This window comes from Cinclus cinclus, chromosome 3, assembly GCF_963662255.1.
Source record: "Cinclus cinclus chromosome 3, bCinCin1.1, whole genome shotgun sequence".
Classification (NCBI taxonomy): Eukaryota; Metazoa; Chordata; class Aves; order Passeriformes; family Cinclidae; genus Cinclus; species Cinclus cinclus.
The window spans coordinates 90,469,524-90,489,715 of NC_085048.1; the positions used below are offsets into that span (position 1 = coordinate 90,469,524).

The window sequence follows — 20,192 nt, forward strand, 5'->3', positions numbered from 1 at the left end:
GTTTTTTTTCTTTTTCTCCTTGTCCAGCACGGAAATAATTGTTCATGCTTCATCATCAAGGAAAAGCATGTGCAACATTTTTTTTTTTGCATTGAGATGCAACACTGTAAGGGAGTCCCTGCTGACAATCATTTCCCTCTAAGGCCCACACTTAGTAAATCAATAACCAAGATTTCAGTTCCTTTGACAATAACAATCCTATGATACATTTGAATTATATATAGTCAGGAAGAGTGGATGCTGCAGGATCAAACATCCTGGCTTTAGATCCTTCAGATCCTCACTTGTCAGCACTGCAGCGAGGGTTGTGATGATCTGTGTATCCGAACTGCAAGAAGTTTCTAATTTTCTTGATTCTATATACAATGATAAACATCAAGCTTTTTCTTCTGCCAGCCCTGAATGTTCCCCCGTGCCATATTTACAGCATAGGGAAAACATGTAATCTGAAAATTTCCTGTTTATTTTCTCCATTCTTTGGCTAAAAATGTCTGGGTTTTTCAAGTGACTAAGATGAAGCCTACACTGCGTGCACTGATTTTGTGAATAAACACAGAAAACAGCTAGCAGAGACACTTCAAGAGGGTAAGGAGGAGGAAAATTGAGAAATCTTTTATAATTAGGTGTCTCTTATGGTGCCACCAAGTCCATCTTTAAACCACGTCCTTAAGTGACACATCCATGCTTCTTTTAAATACCTTCAGCGACCACCACTGCCCGGGGCAGCCTCTTCCAGTGCCTGACCACCCCTTCTGTGGACTTTCCCTAATATCCAATCTAAACCTAAAAATCTAAGAAAAATACCACGATCTGAGGCTGTTTCCCCTTGTCCTATGGATTGTTACCCGTGAGGAGAGGCAGACCCGCGCTGGGCTGCAGCCTCCTTCCAAGCAGTGGCGGGGGGCGATAAACTCCCCCCCCAAGCCTCTTTCCCCTAGCCTGAGCACGTCCGGCCCCCTCAGCGTTGTTCCCGGCTGTTGTGTGAGCTCCGGGCGCTCTCCCCGTGTTCCTTTAACTCCAGTCCCGCCCCGCTCCCTTAGCGGGCCTGGGCCGCGCCTCGGCCCGGGCGGTGCGCGCTCCGCGCCATGGCGGGCGCTGCGGCCCTGCTGCCCTGCCAGCCGCTTCTGCTGCCGCTCCTGCTGCCGCTGCTGCCGCTGCTGCCGGCCGCCAGCGCCGAGCCCCAGCTGCGCTTCAGGCCGCCGGCCGAGGCCCCCGTACGGCTCTTCACCGAATCCGAGCTGGCCAGATACGACGGGCACCAGGTAGGGCCGGGCCGGGCCGGGCCGATCCGTCGCGCTGTGCCGAGGCCGGGCCCGGCTCGCACAGCCCAGCCCCGGCGCTGCCGCCTTCCCTGGCGCTGCCGGTGCCCTGGAGGTGCCCTGGAGCCGCCCTGGAGCTCGGGTTTGTCGTGCTCTGCTGCCGTGCTGCCCCGCCATCCCTCCCGCCCTGTCGCTCTGGACATCTCTTGCTTGTTGCAAGCAGTCTGTGGGAAGTCTGCAGGCACCCGTGTGCTGCAGCCTCCGCCCCTCAGTCCTGCCGCCCGCTGCCGGGGCTGATGCTGCGCACACACAATTTGATAATGGGGTGCCCTGTGCCCATTTTACTCGCCCCCTGCTTGGCAAGGTGCTCCCGCCGGAGAATTTCAGATCGTCATGAGTTGGAACCAAAGTTAATTTTCTGTCAGTAATTCATTAAACCGTGACTTAGACTTTTTAATTTTTTTTTTTAACTAAGATTATCAAAATAACAAGACGGTTTTAAGTTAGGAGTGTTTAGCTTCCTGTGATTCAGAAGCCTCAGCAGAACTCCAGACTCAAAACTATAAAGTCCTGAAGTCCCGTATTGATACGCATCTGCTTCTCTTTTGAAACACTTGCTGTCTGACCTTCTCAGGGTCTTCTCTAGATGCTTTGAAGAGACTAACCAATGTCTGACTAAAATTACATCTTATGTATAAAACACAAAGCAGAAGCACTGGCTTATTAAGTAAAACAGATGTCAGCAGATTAGATTTACGTGTGTTTATGTATTTATCTTTGTTTCTTAATCAAATAATGCTGTTGGCCACACACCCTTTTATTTTGGGCAATATCCATCTGCATTAGGATTAGAAAGATGCAGGAGACAATCTTCAAGCAGACTAGTGTGCAGGCAAGAGGCGACTTGCAAAAGGGACTTGCCTTCTGTGGTTGTGCTATTTAAATTAAAAAGATTATCTCATTGCTTATGGTTGAGTACTCAAAGAATATTAAAGACAGTTTAAAGCACAAGCAAGAAATGTCGGGAGAAGGAACATGTATGGTGGTATAACAAGGGTAAACAGACAACAAAGAATTTGTGTCCTGAGAGCTTGCGGATCTCACAGCTGAAACAAACTGCTTTTTTCCTGTGCTTAAATGCTGAGGATGTATTGATGGCTTTCCCTCCAGGAAGGACAGCCCATCTACCTGGCAGTGAAGGGAGTAGTGTTTGATGTCACCTCTGGAAAAGGTTAGTGTTCTTCCCCTCTGCTGTCTACTTTGCTTTCATGTTATTATTCAGTCAGTTGTTTTTAAGTATTTCCAGTGTACTGGAAGCCTGCAGTTCAATTGCAACAAAAATACGCACATGTTCCTCTTCTAAAAAACCATGATTTTCCTCCTCTGACAGCTCCCTTACTAAGGTTCTGTCTAGAACTTAGACTGGTCTGAGATCACAACATGTAGACAGACAAGCCAGCACCATCCAGGTAGCTTGGGCTAACAAAATCTGGAATACACTTCCCAGATCCCTGAGTCCTTGCCAGATGTGGGGTCAGGCCACATGGAAGTTATAGCATTTTATTGCCCTGGGTACATGAACTGAGCAGATCAAAGCTGACGTGGATGTACCCACTGTAAAGTATCAACACTGCTTCAGCTGCATCTTTTCCTTCTGTGCTGGTATTCACAACCCTTGCTGTTTGTGCCTTCCCTGAGCACTACAGATGTTTTAATTTGAACTCCTGGTGCTTAATCCAGATTTGCTATAAAAAGTTTGAAGGGACTGTGAGGCTCTTAGACACTTGCCTTGATGTCATCACAGGTAAACTAATGGCTTGTTACTGTGTTTGTAGTAACCTTGTCCGAGCATACACGTTGGGTTGGCTGGTCTACAAATCCTAAATTAGACAAGGCTTGCTAATTCTGGAGTCTTCAAACGTCTTACGAAAATGTAAAGCACAGCTCCCTGAATAATAGGTAAATTTTAAGAATGCAGTATAGGAAGTTCAACAGCTGTATAACCCCAAGAAGGAGGAAATCCAAAGTCAGTTCTAGAAAGAAGAGTCTTAGACTTGAGTTTTTGCTTTCAGTTCACTGACATTTGGTTTACAGGCTGGTGAAGGGTAGAGGCTGAACATACCCTGTACGTTGCCAGATCATCACTGGATTTTATTATTTTTTTTAAATCTGACAGAATTTTATGGAAAAGATGCCCCATATAATGCTTTGGTTGGAAAAGATTCAACAAGAGGAGTTGCAAAGATGTCTCTGGATCCAGCAGATCTTACACATGACACAGTAAGAAAATGGGCCATCAGTTTAATTCCACTTCGCAAATTTTTATTATTATGCAAGATGACGTGTGATGATTTTAAATTGTTTGTCTATTTATATAAATTCATTCACATATTTAAAATCAAAATGCATTAGTTCTCTTTCGATACATAAAATACATTTACTGGTCATGAAAGGTGCTAACAGCCTCCAAGAGAAAAGTTTTCAATTTGTGGAATCAATACAACATCTGTAAGCATGTAAAAGGGGAATCACCTGCTGTTTAAAAAGATGCTCACAAAGACAGTGAATACCTTTCTTTGTCAATTGCTTTGGTGTATCCTGATGTGGCAGTGAATGCTGGCTGTGGTGGTGGGTTGATGCTTGTTTGACCTGAATACCTTAAAGTTTTGTCAAGGCTGAGTTTGAATGGAAAGAATAATATTACAGGCTGTACTATCAATTTTGTTCATCATGCTCTGCTGTGTAAACCCAAAAGTTGACCCTAAGGTTTACAGTAATAATTTTTTTAAAAAGCATGTAAACATCTCATTTTTATTTCTTTGAGACAGGACTTTAATTTCCCTATTTCCTTTAGACAGGACTCACAGAGGAGGAACTGAAGTCCCTGGATGACATCTTCAATAATGTTTATAAAGCCAAATATCCAATTGTTGGCTATACTTCTCGGCGAATTCTGAATGAGGATGGCAGCCCCAATCTGGACTTTAAACCTGAAGATCAGCCACATTTCAGCATTAAAGATGAGTTTTGAGGAACATTTTTGTACCTAGAGGATGCCTGGGAAAAGGCACAGTAGAATATTAAATTAATTCCCTGTGTTGTGGAATTCATTACTGCAATTAACTGCCATGAATCATTACTCTGCTCAGAACATGTGTGTGTGTACACACATAGCATAGAGGAAACAAACAGGTCCATAGTAGTGCCATTCACCTGGGCTGTTTGCTGGGAATTTCTGGAATTAATTAGCCTGCAAATTCTTTCTGCCAGGATTTCTCTGTTAAGAAGTGTACAGTGTAAAATTGCATTCCTTAAAAGAGAGAAGAAAGCTTTCAATAATTGAAATATGACTGGTCTTTTTATAAATCCCAAGTCGTTTCCCACTCCTTGGAAAAGTGTGAATGAATTATTTGGACAAGCTAACATCAGTTCTCTGTGCCTCATGTGAATGTAGGTAGCACAAGTATAGACAGGTGCAAAGAGGCTTACATTTTAAAAAGCATTTTGGAATTTAATATTTGATGAGATATGCAGCCACTCAGTCTCCTCAAATGCAGTTACTGTGGAGTGCTTCTGCAAAGCCTACAGCTGTAAACTGAGAAAAATAAATCTTTTTTCCCCCCATGAGGACTACTGTGACATTTTAAATAAGACTATTATGTTAGGTTTGGATAAATTACACTTTACTTTTTAAAAGTAATTATTGAAGATGTCATCTATATTAGATTATGATGATTTCCTTCTACCTTCCTGCAATCTTTCTCTGACACAAAGAGGAAATCATAGCCCACTGTTTGCCACATACTTACAGCACAAGTTTATTACAGCAGTTTAGTGTCCTGTGGATGTTGTTAGCGTTTTTATATATTACCAATTTCAGCTCTCATTTTTTATGTCTCTTAGTTTTTCTTTGTTCTTACCCTGGCTTCATCACTGCTGTTTTAATGACATGTGCAGTGCTATGTTCCTCTAAACCTGATACAAAACTGCAGATCCTGCAGGGTGAAAGCAGACCCCCTTTATGGCATTTTCCTGGCAGTTTTTCAGCAACAAGAGGAGTGTAAAAGCCTGAGCTGTATAAATTGCTGCTAACCCTGACTTTCACTAACTTCAGTAGAATGTGAATTGTCCCATATGTAGATTTATCTGCTGCTGTCACCATTTTGATTTGTATGGGAGAAACTAAGCAGCTGCTCCCAATTCTGTATTAATAATGCAGATATAATAAAAATATGATTCTGTGTTGTTCTAGTGCTTAAGCTTTCTATGAAGGAAAGAGTTTTTTAGATGATTCTCCATCTTCTAGTTTGCAGGGGACAGCTACAGCTGCCTGTCAGTTGAATAACTAGAAAAGCTGTCTCTATGTATTTGCCTACTCTTTCACAGTGTTACAGATTTTATACTAGATTTGTTTTGTGTCTCACCACTAGACCACTTCCATTTTCAGGAATGAAACTGCCACTGTTGGATGATAGCTCTGAGCAGAAAAAATAAACCAGCATCTAAGAAATTACTATTGCTTCAGATAGTGATTTTTGTGTTACTATATATTATTATTTTATTACTGCTGACCTTTTGATTAGAGGCCAAGAGCAGCTGGGAGTTTGCTCCTTGATGATACCTGTTGTCTTTGTAGAAATGCATGTGGGTTTGGTGGTTATGCTGGTTGGTTGTTTGCCAGCATTTCACAAATAGCTTTTCAGTGCCTACTCGTTTTGCCCTTCTCCTCCTTTCCTTGCTTGCTTCCTGATGGGGCAGCTTCAGTAGCTGTGCTGCTGTGACTACTATAGACCTTGCTTCATCTGGGATCACAATATCCAGGTGAAAAAACCCTTGTAGCTGGATTGCAGCTCATCCTCACTAAGTGGCTCAGTGCTCCTGTTGTCTTCCTGCTTTTCCTGTCCTCCCTATGAAATCACCTTTGCTGATGTGAAAGCAGGTAACTGAGTTTCTGCTTGTACTAAATTTCAGGTTCTTTTCAGTGAGGAAGTGCTCCTGATGCAACAGGAAATGGTGATATAAAACCCCTCTTGTAATGCAAGAACCTCAAGAATCCAACCTGCCTCTCACTCTTGTCTGTGAGGGAGATGCTTTAGTCCTTCCTTTCTGTTTTTAAAGATACGGTTATCATAACTGAGTGCACTTTAGAATGCAAAGCATTTCCTTTTTGGTTTTATTTCCATTTGGAAATGGAAGGTTTCACATTTAATCACTTCCTAGGCTATTTCACTTGGGGGATCCCACTCAATAGAAGTGTTATAACAGTAAGGCTTTTAAGTGGACATATCCTTAACACATTCTCACTGCCTGTTTTTTAAAGTGCATTCAGAGTACCACAATATTTCTTTTAGTGTAGTATTTCTTTTAATGCAACAACACTATTTTACTTCTGAGGTTGTTTTATTTGCCAGTGGCTTGAAATTTGTTTTGCTTAAAAGCAGACTGTCTTCTATGGCTGCTTTGTTCAGGCAGCTGCATTTTCCTGACCTCTGTGTTATTCCAGTAAAACAGGTGCCCTCATGACCTATAAATTGCACTCAAAACAAGCAAGCTGTGCAAAGCTGTACTGTAGCCCTCCTACTCCACACCTCCTTTGGAGAGTCTAGAATTTCTTTTCAATTTGCTTGCTGCTTCCAGATAACATTGCAAATGTCATTATTTTTGCTGTGTGCTTCCAACATGCATCTTGCTAACTTAGGCCTAAGGTTTCAATGAATTGCTGCACCAAGAATTGCCTTCCTTTAGTGTTTAATAACGGTTTGCTCTTCAGAATGTTAAGAATTATCAGATGGGTTCACATACCTAGATGATGCATAATCTGAGTTGGTGTTTCCCACCTGGCACTCTTTTCAATAGTTCCTCACTTTGACCCTAGCACAGGATATTTGTGACAGGATAAATTCTATCATCCCTACTTTAGGAAGGACTTCTCTTACTGACAACTGAAGCATTAGGACTGCAAGTATAAGCAACAAAAATTCAGTAAAGGGTTTGTGAAATGCAAATCAAAGTGGTGGGGGTTTTTTTGTTTGTTTGGTTGGTTTTTTTGTTTTGTTTGTTTTCTTTTTCTTTCCGTTTGTAGAGAGTGCAGTGAAGAGAAATCCTCCTAAGAATGAGTTATTAGTTACTGCATCCTAATCTAAGCAAGGCCACCTGCTGGAATGCAGGGGCTCTGAATCCTGAAGATTGAGCTGCTGATATTTTTCCAAGAATTTAGGATAAGACATAAAGTTATTTTTGTCTATCCATAATGTGGATATGAACACCACTTTTTTATAGCCCTTTGCCAAAATATTAGTCTTTCATTGGCTTAAATCAGGTTTTATATTGGTTTTCTTCTGTAGAAAAGGCCTTGAGATCCTTTAAAAACTGCAGCTTAGGCTACTAACTTTGTGGTCTGATGGTATCACAGGCTGTGAATTCATCACAACATCAGTGTAGGAATCAATATGGGATCCCAGTTCAGATTGCACTTGTCAGACCTGCCAGACTTCCATGTTTCAGTAAAAATTAAAAGAGGATACTTATCTGTTTAAGGATGGTGCTTTGGAATGGAAGTAGCCTCAAAAGAGTTTGTAAATCGCCTCCTTTTACTGTTGTTTCAAAGCCACTGTCAGGCAATACATTCAATAAATGATAGTTGGAAAGGTATTAAATTGCTGTCATTTTCCCTTGTAACATTCCTAAGAACCTATAGAACAAGAAAAAATGGTTCAGATAACTTTCACATATGTATTGTGTCTCTTATAGGTGAATGTATTCATCTGAAATGGGCTCAATGTAATTTGCATTTGCTCAAGAGAAAATGGAAGAGATGTGGAAAGATTCACTTAGGAAGCCCAATGCTAATTTTTCAGCTAATCTGGTTGAACTGAAAGGAAAAAAGTGAAAAAAACATCTGACTAAGTCTGTGAGTGAAAAAGCTGCCATTCAGAAGGATTCAGCTGCACATCAGGAAGATGTGCTAAGCAGCTCTGATTAGTATTTGCATATTTTCAGATGAACACTTGCTATCATGAAATCCCAGAACTGATGTAAGCAATGACAATCACACACTTTGTTACCCATCATCCATTTATTCCTTTGCCTAATGTTTTCTTGTCCATGCAGGAAAAGATACACAAACCATGCAATTTATATGCCAGATCAGTGTCCCATAAGTAATATTCATAAAAATGCATGTGAACCTATAACCTGAAAGCTATTTACATGGCATACAGAATGGCAGTTTTCAAACAGACTAGTACTTGTCCGTGAATGCTTTGAAACAAACAAAAAATCACTAAACTAGTACATTTATAGCACTTCACTCAGAGCTCTGTTTGTGAGTGCCAGTTCAGACAATTATAATGTACAATGTATCTGTCTACTTTGGAAGAAAAATCAGTGCTATATCAAAAGGTGATTTTTTTCCCTTCTATATTCAGTCAGTGTCAAAGACATAGGTGTATGATAGGTGGGTATCACTGCTAGAAGTACTCTAATAGCATAGGCATGATTTTGACCATGGCATGTCCAAAAAACTCCTAACCCAGAAAACAAAACAGGTGGGACATAAGAATTTATCTTAGTGTGCTACTGGGACAATTTATACTGGCAAGGTAGATCTGGCAGAGAAGGTCTGATAGCAGTGCTTCCTATTTTTGCTTCTGTCAAATATGGCAAATAATAAAAATGTAAACTTGTACCCTTATCCATGTGTTGGGCTTTATATAACACCTTCTGGTTTAGCTTTTTTTCCCTTTTCAGTAGAAAGTGTGAGTCCTGGTTTACTTGTTTACAAAACTTACATTTAAATCTTGGCTTGGGTAATCTGTTGATGAGAAATCCAAACTAAGAGGAACAGAGATTAATGTTCTGTGAAAAATAAGAGCTTGTGCACCTGGATGAACTGCAGAGCCACAGGAAGTACTCTTGAATAAACAATTTCTTGTAATGTTTCCTCTAAGTTATTTGTAGCTGTTGCTATCAGAAATTTTGTACTCTTGATGAATGTTCAGCTTACCATGTTCTGCAGTACTTTTTGACATGACTCTTTATCATTCTGACATGAGATATTATCATTCTGAGAAGTTAAAAGTTTACAAGAAACTGGGTGCAGGCCATCTTGGAGATAAGCCAGCCAAGAGAAATCAAAATATGACCTAATTTTCCCTCTACTTAAAGAAACCTCTCTGAAAAAGGAAATCACTGTCCCAGAGTCTATATTTTACCTTCCAGATTTTCCTGAAAGTTTTCCCATACTGTGCAAAAGCAGCAGATAAAGCCTTGAAAAAGACTTGAATCTAAACCCTTGCATTGTGAAATTTTTAATCCACTTCTTGGCATATGTCCTGGGGCTTTAAAGATTACAACAACTCAGGTAGTGGCGAACAAGAGTCAAACACATGAACTGAACCAAGCCAGGCCTAAGCTAGTAGGAATGTCTGAATGTAGAGCTGAAACTTAGAGCTTTCACCCTACTGTTGTAGACAACATTAAAAAACATCCTTAAAGGTAGCACTTGTTTCAGCCAGTTTGGGCAGACAGAATTAGATGATGACTGAAAACTTCCTCCTGCCTTGTTCTGTGCTGCTTTGCAGGGATTCTAAAATCATTTGTGTTAGATACACAGAACTTAGTTACCAAGCAATTCACTGCCTGGAGGGTAACTTTATAGATTAAACTGATAACTGGTTCAAAATAGCCATGGCAGATCAAGAGTATCCTAGGAAGGTTATTTGCCTCCTTAGGGGCTGTGGTTCCATAGCTTTTATTTTACACTGCAAATAAAAGTCCAGGTAAACTCAAAATTATTAATTATATTTATCCCTTTATTAATATTTAAGTTTGAGCAAAACTCCTAAAAACATTACTAATAAGAATAAATATCGCTCCACAAAAAAAGCAAAGTGTTCATTCTGAACTGTGCAGCACACCTAAATATACTTAAGGCAAAAGTGGTAATCACAGGGATTACATGTTTAAATTGAGGTTGCATTCTTAGGTAACACATCTTGGAAGTGCCTCAGGCATCTTAAGGATTTATCCTTACTTATTATTTAACCATCCTCTGTACTTTAAAATAAATGCAAGACTTTTTAAGAATAGGGCAGTAGGACTTTCAAGGTATTTGTGAAGTATTTTCATGTTACACAAAGACAAATGTACATGTGCACCTGAGACACACAACAGACAGATCCAGCAATTTAGACAAAGGCAACAGTCTTGCAGTCTTTTAAAACATGTTGTGTTCCATATATTTCTTAAACTGAACAGATCACAACAAAAATGATAGGCAGAAATGAGCTTGTAGGGATATCTGAAAAACTCTGTGTTGTGTGCAAAAGACCAACCTATCAGTTTTAGTGAACTTGACTGCTGAGCCTCTGCGACTCTACACATTAAAATACTATTATTGTCCCTAAATTCCTTCCCATTCATCTGAGTGGTCTCCTTTGAGTTTAGCATGTCTTGCAGGTGGAAGAAAACAGGCTGCTGAAAGGTTCAAATGTGAAGCAGCAGCGTATCAGTGGAATACAATGATGTGAGGCAGAGCAAAGGAAGGGGACTTACAAGAAGCAGCAGGAGATTATAAATAAATCACAGGAGAGTACTCTTTTAGAAGAGGTGAAACTTGCTGATGCTCTCAGAGATGAGGTTGAACTTGAGAACAGAAAAGTGTGACAACCTCCTTGGATACAGTTCTGGGGAAACCAGCATGAATTAAACAGCTCATACTGCTGGCTCCTTGCTTGACAACCTCAGTCTCATATTCCAAAAATATTATGCCTTTGCCTTTGATACCTTGCAGGTGCCTGGATTCATGGAAAATCACACTGCTGCTGTTCAGTCCATAACTTATCAATTTTCCCCATTTTGTCTTTAAATGATGCCCACTGCAGTTTAAGAAAGAAGGCTGGAGTTCAGCCAATGAAGAGGTGACCTGGGACACAGAAATGAAGGTGCACTTCTCAGCTTTGTTACAGCTTTGCCATCCTTAATGATAGGCTTCCTATGTGTTACATAAACTGGTGAGAGTTTTCCTTGAATTCCTTGTGACTTTCATCCCTGCTGTGACTTCCAGCCTTTCCAGGAAGGTGATGTTGGCTGGACATTTGGGCTGGTGGCACCCCAAGATGGCTACAGTATCAAGAATGCTACTTTATGGATCTCTAACTTTTACTTTCTTCACTCCAAAGATGTATCACTTTGTGGTGCCTTCATCTTTCAGCTGAAGTGAGTATGGTTTACCCCATGTTGATCCAAGTAACACGTATTTATGGGAAGCTTTAATACATAGGAAAATAGTTACAAACCATTATTCTACAATACTGTAGCTCATTTTATTGCAAGCCCTGTTGGAGGCAGTGTGTGTAAATTCCTCATGGTACTGTGAAAACACAAATATAACCTAGTCTAAATCTTTGAAATGTATCTGGTTTATGTTACCCTTAAAAAAACTCCTCCACTAGGCTGTTTGATTTAAGAACAACAGAAATAAATCATGGTTTTCCTGGTACTAGCTGAAAAATCATCTCACTGAATGTGTTTTCTTCACAGCTGAAAATCTGCTGGTCACTTGTATTTTTCATTGTGCTCACTGATGATAGTCACATAGTAATCACTGGAATACCTGCATTAATTATTTACATAAACACTTTTAAAATACTACTTTAATATATATGCACATATATATAAATATTCTGTTTTCAATGGAATTGAACTGAAACTAGACAGCTAGCACTATGTGGCTTGAGAGGTCTCCATAAGCTACTGGAAAGCACGTCTTGATTTATAGATAGAGTTTGGAAAGCCAAATGAATTCTGTAGAATGTTTATATAAAAGCATTACTCTCCATAACTTCCTCTTACTGGACTGTCTTTTCATTTATATCTTTTTCCATCAACTCATTTAGATTGACTCACTGCACCTAAAAATAGTTTAGATTTACTTTATCTTTTTTATACTCAGAATAACACCACAAAATGGATCATGCCTACATGCAGTTATCTGAGGAAACCTACTCTGTTATTTCAGTTCATTCCTTTTGGAGTATGGAAATCACTGAACCACATATTAACTTAGTATCAATTTAAATAACCATGAAAAGTCAAGGAAGGTATGTGCAAGGATCTGATACCCACTTAAAAATGCAACAAAGATTACTGTCTAGGACCTGGAGAATGTCTCACCTTTAGATATCCTTTTAGAAGCAGCATGGCTGCAGTGCTGTTAATAGAATCATCCCAGATCTCTGTTGGTGTTACTTCAAATAAATCCAGGCTTCTTGAATTGTAATTCTTTTGCAATATTTTCCATGTAGCAGGAGGTACATGTAGCTTTACACCACAGGAGCCAAAGGAGGAACTCTGTGAATAACAAGTTCTTACCCTGTCTGGGACAAACCACAAAACAAAAACAAACTCAAATGTAGTTTATTATTCTGCGCCCTGCAATATTTTTTTTAAAGAGAAAAAACCCAAACCAAAACAAAAAACCAAATCAAAATTAAAAAAAGGGATTAGAGGAACTTCAGAGTGAAAAGTGGGACTATACCTGCACACCAGAGAGTTGGTATGAACTTTAACAGTAAGGCTTGTACACATTTGTTTACACATTTTCAGACAGCACAAAACTCAAAAAATATTACTTTTATTATTAAGCACTTAATCCAAGGGAGAACAGCATAGATATAATTTATCTACTGTTATTTATCTACTTCAGAAAACAGATTTTTTGCCTCAAGCTATAAATCATTAGAGCCTCTAACTTTCAAACAGCGCATCACAAATTGGCTTTCCGGTTTATAAAAATCATCCTAACACGCCTCAGCACTGTTTTCTTTCAAGAAAGCCTACAGAGAGCCAGCTGTCTGAGCTGGTTGTGTTGCTAAGTAAGATTTGTGCATAAGTGTCTCTCTGGGAGTTTTGTTTTGGTTCTGTCATTTAATATTCATGACAACCACCATTAACCTGCCAGCTGAGCTGCCTTAGCATCCTGCCTCCAGACAAAGTCAAAAGTTTACTCCTAGCCCACACAGCTCCTTGAAGCCTGCACTTCCACATTACTGGCTATTTTGGCTTGCAATTCTTATATTTAAACTAACAGGATTAAAAAAAAAATCCAACAACAATAAAACAAACCACCAGAAGAACTGCTAGGGAAATGATAAAGCAAGAGCAAGAGCATGTTCAGTATTCCTAGTTATTGATGACATGGTTAAGCAGTTAATCCGATCATTCCAGCTGATACAACAAGGTTTTGGGAAAGCTGACAGTTCAGCCATGTCCATTAATAATAAAATGTGAAGGGATAAAAGGGGAGGGGGGAAATCCTTGCTTTTAAGCTGCATGGAATAAACTGTACCACCTTAAAATTATTCATAGCCCACTGCATATCTGTCAAAACAATATATAAATATTGGGAGTAGTAAATAATTTCAGTGTCACTAACAAGAAATATATTCATGCTAAAGCAAATTCTGTAATTACATTATTATTTTAATGTACATATTTTTGCATCAAGAATGTCTGAATAGTCAAATGACGATTAACACTCTAGACAATTCAATTACACACAGCAACTTGGAGAAGTCCAAGGGATGCTCAGTCTCAGCTTCCCCAGTGTGGCAGAACAAAATACATAGCAGGACTCCATCTTGCCAGCGTGGGACAAACTGAAAAGCCCTTGGAGAATCAAAAAAACAAGAGAGTGATACGAGGAGGAGGGAGGAATCAGTGATAAAAAGAGAGTAAGAGGAGAGAAAGGACCCCCACAATCAAGAGAGAGAATGGAAATGTTGATGTTGACAGCCACAGCAGAGTGAGGGAAGTCCAGAGCCAGCCTCACTGTGTGGCTGGCTCCTGCCTTGTTATTTCAGACTAGTGAAGTGGGGAAAGAAGAAACATATGTTTTAGAGTGAACTGTTGGGAATTAGGTATTGTTTTATATTGCACTTAGTGATTAGAATAAATATATATTGAATCATATTTCTCCCTTTAAGTTCCTGTGATGGTTTTTGTTCAACTGCAGCTGAATGGACAGAAGCAGGGAAGAAGAGGCTTACTTGTTGCCTGAAGGAGAAAAATTGTTTTTCCTTATTTTACTCCCACCCTGCAACAGAGAACCAGGGATGGATTTGTCAAAGACAGCAGTTAAGGGAATTAAGAGCTCACTCTTCCATCAAGACTACAATATTATTTTTGCTAAGGAGGCATACACTTATTTTCTAGAGGGATCCAGTCCCCCAGGGGTGTTAATAGCAGCAATGTACTTCCAGAGTTAGCTTTCAAAAATAAAGGTTTGTGTAAAAGCTTCTACATAAAACTTCAGACAACAGATTTCTGAAACTTGCCACAACTTTAGGAATGTTGGAACAGCAAAGAAGAATAGAGCAAAGCCCTCTTCATTTATATCTAATGGGCATCCCAAGAGGGGGATGCAGTATTGTGACCTAGATCACAATTCACTGGCCCTTCCTGTGTGGAACCAGCTCAGCCCTGATGGGGACAGCCCCAGCAGTTTTCACCAGTCTCTTCCCGTGCAGTAACCAGAACTGCCCAGTTCTGTTTCAGCCTCCTGCTGCCATCTGGAGAAACAACTCTGCTGTCTTTAGGCTGCTTTAAGGCTCTGGCAGCAGAAAGTCCATCAGGACTCGAAGCCTGTCATGAAATCCCAGCAACAAGTCCCAGTTTTCTAGCATGTCCTTTCCTAAGCATGATTCTATGAGCTGTGCAATAATAAGGTTTTCCTACACCTTTAAGGAGAGGAAAAAGCTCTTATTCCAAGTATGACCTCTATGAGGCATATACATATTATCCTGTTTATGCAGAAAACAATGCTTTTGTACTTTTAGTAAAAGTTATCAATTAAGTGCCTTAACATTGGGGAGGGGGGGAGGGAAGCAGCAAAAATAAAGGAGAAGCATCTCCTACTGCATACCAAATAGCAACTCAATACATGAAGACAAATAATTCTCAGACTTCTTTCTGGAAACCACTTTTTGGAAGATTTTTCTCTTCTTCAAATCCAGCCATAACTATGGCTTTATGACAGTGTGTCATAGCTGTTTCATTTTCAAAAAGCCAGTGTGTTCCCATTAGACTGCTTCTGATCTGCCTATAGCCACAAGCTACACTTGATACTGTTTATTTTCTGTAATTTGTGAGATCATGTTTCACCCTCAAGAACATTTCATATAAGTATTGCTCTACCCACTGTTGATTCAAAACAGCTAAAGGAACTAGGAACAGGACAGCACAGTAATAGGCAACAGGCCTGGAGACAAAGTTTAGAGAAGATTGCAGTTCAGAGAGGAGCTGTTTCTGAACAAGTAGAAATCACCTACAGGCAATTTTCCTTGTTTCTAGGAGCCTAATAACTTTGATATTTATGAAACTCTTAAGCTTCTCCTTTGGAAACAATCATAGCAAATGCTCATCCAGGTGGTTATGAAGCATTTCTTTCTTCTCTATAAAGTTTCTTTAGAAGTAATGGGAAAAAAATGTAAGAAATGTATTCTTGGAAATGTACCACTGAGGCAGCTACAAGAGTATTGACAGCTTGCTTCACATTTCAGTCCACATTTTTCAGGAACTCCCTACTAGGAAATTTTATTAAATGCAGTAGTAAATTTAATTTAGAAAGAGTGCTGTTTTCACTGTATTTTTCTTTCCAAATGTTTTCCTAGATGGATGCTTTCATAACAGTACTTTTTTGTTTGTTTGCTCTGTTTCTATGCAACTTGAAATCATAAACCAATTTTCAACTGGTGTACATCAATAGAAATACAGAACACCAACTGAGCTATGCTGAATTTCACTGTTTTAGAATCCAATCCCCCCTCTTTTCCCTAGACCACAGTAACCTCCTACAAAATCAACTTTAATGTTTTCTGTGCTGCTCAAAAACCTTCGCATTTTACATTCTTTAGATTAAGCACCAAAAAATACCTCTCTGATTATGAACATCATTACATATCCACTTTTCTTCCATAATTCCAGGCTTAAATGGATACTTGCTTTTGTTTAAAAAAAAAAACTTTGGAACTTCAGAGCTCTGTACTTCACTGCACATCTGTGTACATTATTATCCCTTTCCCTTCATTTCTTCTTTTGAAAAATATTAAGACTTCCAAACTTCTGGGAGTTTTGACAAATATTGTTGCAAGATACAGATGAGATAACTACTTATGAACCTGAAGCAATTGCTAAATCTAGCTAAAAGCTATTGAAATGAACTATGTGTTTTGATTATGCTTATTCTTGATTTTGCAGGGGAAAAAACCCCAAACATCCCCACCCCCCACATTCAAAGTAAACATAATTTTCTAATTTCATGCTAATTTACATAATTAAATAGCTCTCCAGGGGTTTCACTGCCAGTCTAAGATAACAACCATGCAATCTGGCTCTTGCACAGAATAACCATTTCTGATTATTGTTTTTACACATAGGCAGGATTAGGCAAACATCTTTCTCAACACAAGCCTGGCAAAGCCAAAACGCAGAAGGACTAAGGGATTTAAAATATTTAGTATATCAAAATGCAGATTTGTCTGCTCCAGAGTTTAAGAATGTGGCAGTGAGCACCTCCCAAGTTTAATGCTTAGTTTAAACTGTTAACCAACACTTCTGATATTCCTTAAATTTCACTGTGATAAGAGAGACCAAAACTTCTTTTCCTGCCTCTTTTGCTGAATGACCTCAGAGAAACCCAGCAGAAAATGGAGTGGAATGAATCCAGTTTGTAGTCCTAGAGAAGAAAACGGGTTTGAAATATGAGTGAAGATGCAGACAAATAGGTATTTGCCTCCCAAACACCAGCCAGAATACAAGCAAATAATAAAAAAAAAAATCTGAACCATGTGGATGCAAACACAAAAGTGTGTGTATGCAATTTTAGCAAAATTGTGTGGCCCAGTCAGAAATGTTACAAATATAGGTAAGAAAACACCCCAAAAGAGTGAAGCACTTTGTAGAATGACCCTGAATTACCACAAAGAGAGAAAAAAAAGGGAGCGAGGGTTTTCTGAGCATAGCCATGACTGAAGAGAGAGGCTTGGGATACTGCCAAAAGAGCTGTTTCCTATTGTCTTTTTTCCTGCTATGTTCAGGAAAACAGTACCTCAGTTTAATCCTACTTTGATTACAAAGAATGTACACAAAGATACATCATTTTGTATAAACATTCTTGACATAAATAAACTAGAGAAGCTCAAATATTGGCCAACCACTAAAGTCAGAAGTTATGTAACTCCTTTCATATATACTGAGAAAAATATACACAGGAAAAGAAATCCAGAAAAATCCTGAAATACCAGACTTTTAGCATTCAGAATTTCTAATCTGTTCTTTACCTTAAAGAATTAAAGATATTATATGAATACAAGGAAACATACTATTTCACAACATACAGATGAAACTTTCTGAAAACAGTGTGGAGAATTGAGGAATGGAAAAGATGTCCTAGTCATTACCCTACCTTGAATCTTAGAGCTCTCTATTACATTCCAACCTAACCCCAAATTCCCTTATTAGCCGAGCTAGATCACTGAAACACAAATTCCCTGCACCCACCTCCATGGGTCCTTCTGAAAGCACTGCCTGGGGCAGCACTCTGCTCTCCCCTGTACTGCCCATCTCTGAGAGCTCTGTGCTGTGCAGCAGTACACGACTCTTGGACTCTGCTCAAGTCAGACACCTTGAGGTTCTCAACCTGCACAGAACTTCTGAAGCATTTTGCTGCATTCGTGTGTTTTTGATGCCTCAAACAAACAATAATGTGCAATAATGAGCTGATAATGTGCCTAGAGAAAGATTTCCAGCAAGACAAAGACCTGGTCCTGTACCCTTGACTCACACAGGAAACCAAAATTCTCTCCTAATGCCTACTTTTTCAGAGCAGGATTTCATAGGAAGTTCAGAATGTATGTCTCTCTCAATTCTCTTTCAGAACAGAGAAAGCAGAGAGTGCAGACTCTTCCAGAAAAGGGAAATCTAATTCTTGTTTATATGAAGTTGCTCCCAGCTTAATTGATCTGGACCAGAAACCCTTGGCATGAAAAAGAACATTTACCTGGTGCATTTCTTCTAGCCAGCCGAACAGAGTACTTGCTTAGCTATGGTAACTATTGAGAAAGGCATTACAAATTTTAACTTTTTTTTTTTTCCAAATAATCTCCAGTTATTGACAGCAGGTTTAGTAGAGTGGCCCAGAGCACAACTGAGAAGAATGGGGCGGGGAAAAGAGTGCTCTTGGAAGCAAAATGCATTTCTCATCTCTTAGTCTCGGTGATACCTCACAATCTCTTGTGTTGAGAGTTGTGTCAATCATCCCAGTCAGCTGGGCAGCAGTGAGCAGCTGGCCTCCCACAGTGACCCATTTATCTTTCCCAGATGCAGGCTCATCACTCTGAAAGGCTGGTCCTGGTCCATGAGAGCGGAGCATCAGAGACATCCAGCGGCTGCAGCGTTTAAGTGCATCTTTACAAAGAACTGGAGGCAAACTCGGCCACCCTCTTAGCCACTCCATGACCCTGCCTCCTAAGAAAACATTTATGAGCCAACTGCCTGACGTACAGAAACAGAGAGAAAAAGATTCCAGTGGCTGAAGCACTACTTTAATCTCTGCTGTGCGGTTTTCATGCGACCTTACAGACTTCCTCACTGCATTCTCAAAGTCCACCCGTGGGTCTCCCTTTTTCTCTTAAATTCATTATTTTATTTCTGAACTCTGCTTGTGAATTGGGATAGATCTATTAACTTCCATGAAGCTACAATTTTATGGGTCAACCCAGGATGGCAATCCAGTGCTTTTCCACTCAGACACATATTTCACTATCTTCTATTCTAGTATTTTCTGTAACCTTAACTCTATTTGTACTACTTATTTTTATCTGCATGGTAAATAAAGCTCCCAGTTAATACTGATAAAAATTCCAGAGAATCAGTTGTAAATCCTACTAAATGGTTTGATCTTCATGTAAAAGAAAAGAGAAACAAATTATTAACCTTACTAATAGAAAGTAGTAGTATCTACAGTATTTGTCACTAAAAATTCCATGTCTTTCCTGCTACAACTGAACTATTTCTTGTACATAAAATATAGCTTATTTGGAAATATAAATCAGCACAAAAGGGCTTATAAACATAAAAATTTGAAGACAAGATGAAGAAATGGAAGGAAAACACAGGGACTTTTTTTTACTAAGTATTAGCAATATTAATTTAGAAATAATTTATTTGGAAAAATCAACTTTGTCACTGCTACATGTTCAGTACTTAATTTTTTAAGGGCTTGACCCTTACAAACTTGAAAGATCCATATGAAAAGAGTAAGGAATGAGTTAAGTCTTCCATATTTAGTGAAGTAGTGAAGGCAGGCAATTGCTGACTTCACAGGCAACAATGCAGGATAAGGAGTTAGAAATACAAGTAAGGGATGTGTTAAGAGAAAAGTGCATCAGTCAATAGGGTAAAACCAGATAATATGATGTGATGAGCCAAAATCATCAGGATATGTTACTTATGAAAAAACTGACATACCCAATAATTATTAGTAATTAATAACAGACAGGAGTCAATGCTGGAACCAGGACTGGTGATCTCTTTCTGTCTTTTCCTCTCTTGAATTAATCTGTTCCTTTCTCTCTTCCCTTTCACCCCATCCCTTTATTCCAAAACCACAGCATGTGCTTATACAGTAGGTCGGGCACCATCACACCAATTTCCATGCCAAGTGTGCAATTCACTAATAAAACTTCCTGGTTGTTTGCAGACTTTTGTCATTCCTTTTGCCTGCGAGCATTTACGAATCTTAGGTTCTTTACTCTTAAGGCTGGGACATCACAATCACACAGGAGGGGAACCAGATGTGTATTGAATTCTGAGCAAACCTTCAGGGTCTCAAACCCCTGGATGTCAGTGAGCTGTCACACCCAAGGCAAGCCA

General features: G+C 39.4%; 1 protein-coding gene across 1 annotated transcript; it reads left to right on the forward strand.

Annotated features, from left to right (window-relative positions):
- The first annotated feature begins 1,077 nt into the window (after window positions 1–1,077).
- NENF (neudesin neurotrophic factor) lies at window positions 1,078–4,906 on the forward strand. Its single transcript, XM_062489287.1, has 4 exons — window positions 1,078–1,262; window positions 2,430–2,490; window positions 3,436–3,539; window positions 4,114–4,906. Exons 1-4 carry the CDS (start codon window positions 1,086–1,088, stop codon window positions 4,288–4,290), a joined length of 519 nt encoding a protein of 172 aa, XP_062345271.1. The 5' UTR covers window positions 1,078–1,085; the 3' UTR covers window positions 4,291–4,906.
- Window positions 4,907–20,192: the final 15,286 nt, after the last annotated feature.

Excerpts from the sequence above, each read along its gene's own strand:
- NENF (XM_062489287.1), top strand. The coding sequence starts at position 1,086 with ATGGCGGGCGCTGCGGCCCTGCTGCCCTGCCAGCCGCTTCTGCTGCCG. Across the intron at positions 2,491-3,435 it reads TGATGTCACCTCTGGAAAAG|AATTTTATGGAAAAGATGCC; the intron begins GTTAGTGTTCTT and ends TAAATCTGACAG. Across the intron at positions 3,540-4,113 it reads CAGATCTTACACATGACACA|ACAGGACTCACAGAGGAGGA; the intron begins GTAAGAAAATGG and ends TATTTCCTTTAG.